Source organism: Gymnoscopelus microlampas, assembly GCF_963454915.1.
Source record: "Gymnoscopelus microlampas genome assembly, chromosome: 11".
NCBI lineage: Eukaryota > Metazoa > Chordata > Actinopteri > Myctophiformes > Myctophidae > Gymnoscopelus > Gymnoscopelus microlampas.
In genome coordinates, this window is record NC_139948.1 from 17626005 (window position 1) to 17634275 (window position 8271).

Sequence of the window (8271 nt, forward strand, 5' to 3'; positions counted from 1 at the left end):
AGAAATATTAGCCCTTAATTGTCGAATGTTTAAGCATGTTCTAGTCATGTATACTTTACTTAAGACCATTTTTAAATATTCTATTTTTTTTTTACATTTTGGACGAATAGACAATTTTACATCGAGGTGCCCAGATGTCCCTAGTGCCCACCTATCCTGTTACCCAGTAAAGGATATACAGCAAAAGATAAATCTGTCCTATACCACCCCCCGGTGGTTGATCTTCACCATTACAACCGACTGGAACGCCAACGGTCAGCGAGGCGTGGATGCTGGCATTCATTATTCATCAGGCAGTAATTTGATCCCCCGGATCGATCGCCTCGCTCCTGGACTGGAGAGACAGCTGTCTTCTCTTTCTGGATCTCAAGAACCGGAGTGGAACCAGGCAACCAACGACGCTACGGTCCTGTGGCATTGGCACCGTATTTTAGGAGGAAGGTACCGTCCATTTTCATTTCATTATTTTGGACCGTTATTCGCTGCATGATCATCAGCCCCCGTGTTGGCCTGTTTACATGATACGCCACCGTGCATGACGCGATTATAACCGCTTTGGAGAATATATAGGCCTATTTTGGACCTTAATTGTATGGCCTTACGTTATTCTCTTTATAATAACCCAATCTGGGGGATATTATTACTAATTATAGTTGATTTTGTACAGTAAAGATGCTAGATGAGCTAGAGGCCATTTCTGGCAGCTGCATCATGGAATGGATGGAGAGCAATAAAGGCCTCAGTCACTCTACATAAAATTGCATTATTTTCTATACTTTTTAAAATGTATTCTGATTGATTTGGAGGTGATTAAAAACATCCTAGCCGTAGAAGTCTGAACAACAAGGCAGTGTTGCAATTAGATTACAATACTTTCGTCACTGTGTAAACAGGAGACAATAATAAACTGTATGTTCAGTTACTGTAGTCTACCACACGATGGCAGCATTTCAACAAGCTCTTGGTACAAGAAAATGCACCGTCACAGATGATATTAAAGCAGGTCCAACAATCAAGGCAGCACTCATTAAAGCTGCAATCCTGAACTTATTCTAACAAATATAATGTAGACCCTGGTGTTGGGTAGGACACATACTGGTTGAAAAGCTGACTCACCGCCTAGTGGGGATAGCCTCTTCAACCACTGTAAACCCCATATGGTTGAGCGGAGTTCTTCAGGGCTCTGTGCTAGTGTATTTTCAGTTTTCTGTTTCTGTGGGGGAAGCCTTCGCTGAAAATAGCAGTTCAACAAGCTATTTTCAGCGAAGGCTTCCCCCACAATAAGGATGCTAGGGGTTTAAGTCGTTAATGTGGAATAGGCATAGGCGGCGGCCTACAGGTTTGAATCAGGCCTGGGGCCCTGGGTCAGGTCATAGACGTTTACAGATTGCATATTTCATATTTTAGAATCATTTTTCCAGGTAAACACTTAAAGCATACCAAACGAGGATGATACTTTTATCAGCTTGACATCTTACTGTCTATATATATATATATATACCCCTGTCAGCCTTTGCATATCAAATCCCCAGAGTGTCCACTGAAGCCTAATGCTCTGAGCTCATTCTCTGACAGATCGACCACCTGCTAGATCACCATGGGCTCATTGGGTACAGCTGTGGCCGTGTTCTCAGTGCTGCTGGCGACTGTGACAGCCAGTATTCCCTCTAAAACAGGTGAGATGGCCGGGGGTAAATAATCGAATCAAGTAGTTGCAGCCCTAGTGTCAATACAAGTGTGAAGTCAAGATGACAGCAGATGGTCATTTCAGGGTTCCTGATCTGTGTGTGAAGGCTAATACGTTTATATTTCTTTGCATGATGAAAATGCATCATGTTATTGTTTTAGTCAAAAACACAGTCCAAGAGAACTCTCAAATCACGAGAAGCACAGACCTCACGGTTTATTAAATTCATTTAGCTGTATTTCAAGTAGGGGAATTCTTTACATTTTGGCATTGACATTATTACTATATTAGTAACCGAGTTACCGAGTGCTCATTGTTTAGAAGATCAAGATGGAGAATGATATTATAAATCAGTTACTAAACCTCTGTATCATACTGTACATTATTAAAATGCATTTTGATCATACTTGTTCCAGTGTTCCTGGAGAAGCAGCACGCCAGCCAGGTCATGTCCCGTCCGAAGAGGGCCAATGCAGGCAACGAGGAGAAGGACCTGCCCCCCAACCTGGAGAGAGAATGTATACAGGAGGTGTGCAACTATGAAGAGGCCAGGGAGGTCTTCCAGGACTCCTACCGCACGGTGAGTTCCTCCCCTATTAAATAGGTCCTATTTCATGCTATGCACATTAGGCTGGGAATCGCCATGTGCCTCACGATACGTATCATATCGGTTTACGATACAATGTGCGATTCGATACGAGACGTAGAATTACGACACTCAACTGTAACGATATTAATTGTTCTTCAATGAACTCATCATGCAAACTGTGTCTTTCAGGATATTTTCTGGTCCATCTATATTGGTAAGTGCTGTGTTTCTTTGGATATTCCCCATCATCTTGTATGGTAATAGTCCTCCTGGTAGACATTCTCCTCAGTCCTCAAACATCATGTACTGCCTGTTCTTCAGACGGCGACCAGTGTGCGGAGAAACCCTGCAAGAACGGAGCCATGTGTTCAGACAGTGTGGGAGGCTACGACTGTGTCTGCAAGTCGGGCTTCACTGGCGTCCACTGCGAGTCAGGTGAAAAAGAAGATCCTTGTCCTTTTTTGTTCACCCACACAACCAAGTGTAACTCAGGCTTTAGTCGACATTCCTTCATAATATGAATGGGTATTGATTGGTTCCTCTCTTCCTGCATGGTGCAGATCAGACTGTGTGTGTTCTGGATAAGACCAAGGGCTGTTCACAATTCTGTAAGCCGGGCTATGTGTCCTACGAGTGCTCCTGTGCACGGGGCTGGAAGCTGGACGCCAAGGACAGGAATAAGTGCGTGCCTGCAGGTATGTGTGGTCCTTCCCCTTTGGTGCCATTGTAGAAGAGAGGAAATGATGGAGTCTCTCCACCATCGGTTACTTTTGAGTTTGTTCTGTCATCCTTCATTCGTGCCTTCCTCTCTTTTCTTCTTTCTCTCTCCTTCTCCCACTGTCTCTGCCTCAGTGTTGTATCCATGTGGGAAGGTAGGCAGTAAGAGCGAGTGGGAGAACAGACAGACCGCCAACGTCCGCAGCAACTTCGAGGGAGTGAGCTGCAGCTCCACGTCATGTCCCTGGCAGGTAGGAACACACCCACATACACAAAGTCCATATCTCCTGGTGCCATCCATGCCATTGACGGATATCACAACATGAAAACCTAACATGCAGTTAATCTCCGTAACACAGCATTTCCCTTACTACTGGAGTTTGACCGATGCCAGGGTCCGATTTTGTCCAAACCACAGATTACTGTTGTTTTGACCGATATTTGGGTTATTCATACAAAATGTTCTAATCAGTTTGAAAGACTTCGATTTTACTAAAACTTCTATTTGATAACTTTTGTATTATGTAAGTAATACGTAAATTGAAAAAAATATATATATTTTTTTGATAGATACAAAATAAACACATAAACTTCATTTGATTTAAGCCCTATTAAAACATGCCCAAAATAGGAACACCAGGTTGAAATTGGGAAAAACATTGGCTGCATAATTGCCGATACCGATGTTGTGAAAGAAAAAGTCAAATAATGACCGATATATTGGCCCCACTCTCTACTCCTGTATCTAACGAGTGTCCATGTCATGGTGGTTCTCCAGGCCATCCTGAAGAATGCAGAGTCAGCCGGGTTCTGCAGCGGAGTCATCCTGAAGGAGAACCTGGTGCTCACCTCAGCTCAGTGTGCCGGCAAATACACCTCAAGTGGCTTTCAAGTGGGCGTTGGTGAGTGAACCACTGAAACCAGCCTGAGAGCTGTTTGAAGGGTTATCGTGGTTTCTGTGTCCCTCACAGGAAATGGTTCATTAACCCATGAAGACCGTGAACTCATTTTAAGATTTCTTTGGCTATTCAAAAATAGCAGATCTACAACATCTACTTGTAGATCTGCTACATGCTACCTGCTGTATTTTTGTGTGACAATTTGTGCAAATCTTTGAATATAATATATTCAAAGATCATACATATATTTCCCAAAATATGGACAGCAGGTTGAAAAGTGGTTAACACCTCCCCCCATCTCCCCAGGCAAACGTGTGACCACGAATGAAGAAGGCGAGCAGACGCTGTATGTGAAAATAGTCCACATCCACCCGCTCTACGCGGAGAGCCCGGATAACGATCTGGCCGTGATCGAGCTCCGCGACCGCATCCTCTTCAAGAAATCAACCATCGCCGCCTGCCTGCCCGAACGGGACTTCGCCGACAACGTGCTGATGTCGGGTAACCTGAGCGCCGTGGTCACCGGCTGGAAAGACCCCAAGGAGGGAGCGGAGGTCCAGGGCCCTCTCACTATCAACCACCTGGCCTACGACCGCCTGTCAGAGTGCGTGGAGAGGCACCCTGGGCTGATGACCAACAAGATGGGCTGCACCGTCCCCCGGACCAACGCTGACTGCACCATGAGCTCCGGCAGTCCCCTGCTCACTCTCTACAGAGAGGCGTTCTACCTGACCGGAGTGGTCAGCCAGCCAGCAGGGAGCGAGTGCAACAAGGGCTACATCTTCCAGAAGGTGTCGCGGTTCCTAGGCTGGCTTCAGCCACTCATGGACTCACGCTGAGATGGGGACACGAGGTGAGGGAGAGAAAGGGAGTGGTAAGGGTTGGAAGTAATGATGTGATGGTACTGGTACTGTTCGGGATGGGAAGGGGCCATGTGGGTATGTTGAACTTCCCTTTAGGGATCAGCAAAGGGAATCTAATCTAAGAGATGGTGTGAATTAAATGTAGGGGGTGGATAAGGAATGACGTAATGGTGAACTAAAACCCCAGGGCAATTTTAAGAGTTTGCAGCCATCTAAAGGTTCAGAATCATGGAAAGGCTTAGGCTGACCTCGGGACACTGTGTTGTAAGCAAGCAACACAGCTGCACCTAATACAATGAACAAAGGGTATGTCTAATTAGGTGTTTTAACGTGATCACGCCTAATGCCAACTGACAATAATCAATAGTATCGTCATTTGATGATTCTTAAACTTTAGATGGCAGCAAACTCCCAAAAGTGACCTAGGATTTAGTCCCCCTTAAAAACAGGGAATCAGGTGTACAGTTTGTAAAGGAGAGCAGATGCATTCCACGTTTTCTTAATGGTTTCTTTAGAAGTTGTGTTGTCGCCCATGTATCTACAATATTTCCTACTTGACTACACCTTAACAGATATAATGTAGTCCCTCCTCCATCCATTGAGGGCATCTCTTGCCCCTTCTGTTTCCATCTGTGTTGACTTCCTCATCCATCCACACGGTGGCGCTCTGTCATGAGGAGACAGCAACAGAGAGTCATTTTCAATGCCCTCCCACCCACCATATAAGGCAGCACGCTACTTGCAGCCAGCTGAGGATGCATATTATGCAGCATGCCTTTAGACTTGCGGTCGTACTTGTTTAGAGCTGTTTAACTGATGTAGTTGTTTTACATACACAGACCGCTGTACTGGTTGTCAAAGCACTGACTCTGTAATGTTACTGTTAATCACTCTACTGAGAATGTAATAAATCCTAACACAAGACCTGGAGTCAGTCATGTGTTGTGTCAATAATTAATTAACCAACCCACTTAAACCCTCTAAGGCTTCGTAAACGGGACCTGAGTTTGTTCTGTACTTTTGCCAAAAATAGCTGATCTACAAGCTCGCTTGTAAGCTATCTACTATTTTTTACTAATATTCCTGACAGAATATGGATGCTGGGGTTCAAATGGTTAAAATAACAGGTCTAACAATCTGAGGACGCAACATACAGATCTCCAAGAAAAAAATTGGCTTATGGGAGGGCGGGCCGGCCGGTGGACCACGTCTTTACACTCATGTCACCATGACTCAGCCATAACCATAAAGAGTTCCCAATGCAGCTACGCAAAAATGGAGTGTGTTGTCTAACCTCAATGTGTCGTCATGGCATCATGCGCAAACAAATCAGTCAGCTCCATATGGGCACAAAAGGGGGCATACCCATATATGGGCATATACTAATGACACCAGGGATCTCCATATATGGGTATAAGAGGGACATGGAATGACAGATGCAGAGATCTCCATATATGGGCATATCGATCGGATCGGTGGTGTGACGTAGGTGTGAGGGCAGAGCAGCGGCCCGAACCCTAGATGTGAGGGCCGCGTAGCGACCTGAACCTCTAGTACAATTAAAATAGCCAATCTACAAGCTCACAACACAAAAGTCAGTATAATGGTCGTAGGCTTAGGCTATTTTGGAGAATTTCCGTCAACGACATGCCCAAAATAGATCAATGAGTATGGATTTTATTATTATTATTATTTACAATTACCTTTTGAATAGGCTCTATGGAATTACCATCACATAAACGTGTTCACTTTATTACAATTCAAAGAAGAAAAAAGAAGAAGAAAAACCAGCATGCAGCAACATTTATATCATAGAACTGCCATAGATACTACATCTTGGGAACTTATCTTGGATAGATAAGAGGCTATTGTACTTTGTCTTCATATATCAAGTCTACACCCTCCTTTGTCCCAAATATGAGGCTGCCCTCGCTGTCACATTCCACAGTGTTGTCTGGCAACCTTTTCCCACAGACACTACCGCTTCTCAGTCTTCTCACAGCCTCCCCAGTGTCCAAGGCCAGAACAGGGCGCGCTCCCACATCACGGAGGGACAGAAAAGAAAGGAAACAGAGAGCGCTGGAGACGCCAAACAACAAAAACCTGGCCTGACACTTCTGATCAGACCCTTGAAAAGGACGGCTCGGAGAGCTGAGGCCCTCGTTGGCCGTTGCCATGGCGAACGCCTAGGAGATGGCTCCTGGTTCCCAAAAATGGCCCAGCTCCTTTTAGTGGGCCGGTCAGTGGAGATTAATCTCTCCTTCCTTCCTGTTTCTGGCTACTCTCTCCAGCCCTGCCACCTCCGCTTATATGCCCACGCATGCACACCCCCCACACACGCACCCCCCCCACACACACACGCACGCGAGCACACACACACACACACACACACAATTCAACAGATAGTATTATTCCTCGTCCTCTGCTACGTAGCACACAAATATCACACAACCATTGCAATGGGATTCTTTTTCTTTTCTTTTCTTTTCTTTTTCTCTTCAACCCTAAAATCTCACCAAGTGGGAAGCGGAGAACGTGACACGACTGCCAAGGAAAATTTGGCATAATGAGAAGGAGGGAGGGACAGAGCCAGTGATATTTGAACAGTTTCAGAAAGTACGAGATGGAGAAAGGAGAGATGCAGTGCAGAGAAAGAGAGATTAGGGGACCTGGGATTTAAAGAGATGGGGATGTTGACATAAAGGAAGCCAAGCGTTCTGCTTGATGGATCTGTATTGGAGGTGAATGAAAAGGCCTGAGAGATGAGCATTAGATAGGCCATTATTGATGGCAGAGGAAGGTGATAGCACTTAATGTCAAAGCTTTCACTTTCCCTCCTCACAAACCATATCGTCACTGTCAGATTGAAACCTTGTTTGTCCAAAACTGTCACTTTTCAGGAATCTGGGGGAAAAAAAAAACCTTTGTTGTGATCGATGTAGTTATTATTTAGTCGCAAGCTCTTGTTAATACTTTTCTATTGGTTCAATATTTATAAACCACTTTCAGAGATTTTCAGAGTTAGCTAAAATAGCTGATCTACAAGCTCACAACGCATCCCATTGCGATGTGAACTTGTAGATGACCTATTTTCGGAACGACTTGAAACATGAAAAGCATGAAAAGCTAAATGGAGATACAAGGTTTCTGCCCGACTGCGACGATATACGTTATAGCAGGACATAATGGCAATTAAGCAGGCATCTGCAGAACACAAACACACAGCAGACATGAGGGAGAAATGAATGAAGTGCAGTATGACTGTATCTGTCCTGTGGGTATACTTACACAGTAAAATCCTCCGTGTTGATTCAACTCTGACAGTGTAGGAATTTAACCACTCACAGAGTTACAAACGGATAAATGAACACACTCCCCAAACCTTGAAACTAGCCAAATGATGTAACCTCAAAACCCGCTGCCCCAACCACGTGCGTGTGTATGTGTGTGTGGAGTGGACGGTGGACGCGTGCATGCGTGTGCACGCATGTGTGCGTGCGTGTGTACTTGGGGGTT

General features: G+C 44.9%; 1 protein-coding gene across 1 annotated transcript; it reads left to right on the top strand.

Annotated features, from left to right (window-relative positions):
• The first annotated feature begins 247 nt into the window (after positions 1-247).
• On the top strand, positions 248-5689 carry proza (protein Z, vitamin K-dependent plasma glycoprotein a). Its single transcript, XM_084071400.1, has 9 exons — positions 248-441; positions 1576-1676; positions 2104-2267; positions 2466-2490; positions 2598-2711; positions 2837-2971; positions 3129-3244; positions 3772-3895; positions 4199-5689. The coding sequence occupies exons 2-9, from the start codon at positions 1598-1600 to the stop codon at positions 4729-4731; spliced, it is 1290 nt and encodes a 429-aa protein (XP_083927526.1). The 5' UTR covers positions 248-441; positions 1576-1597; the 3' UTR covers positions 4732-5689.
• The last annotated feature ends 2582 nt before the right edge of the window (positions 5690-8271 follow it).

What these genes read in the sequence shown, in the direction of transcription:
- proza (XM_084071400.1), top strand. Translation starts at nt 1,598, where the DNA reads ATGGGCTCATTGGGTACAGCTGTGGCCGTGTTCTCAGTGCTGCTGGCG. An exon ending in TCCAGGACTCCTACCGCACG is followed by an intron (nt 2,268 to 2,465) that starts GTGAGTTCCTCC and finishes TGTGTCTTTCAG; the next exon opens with GATATTTTCTGGTCCATCTA. An exon ending in GAATAAGTGCGTGCCTGCAG is followed by an intron (nt 2,972 to 3,128) that starts GTATGTGTGGTC and finishes TCTCTGCCTCAG; the next exon opens with TGTTGTATCCATGTGGGAAG.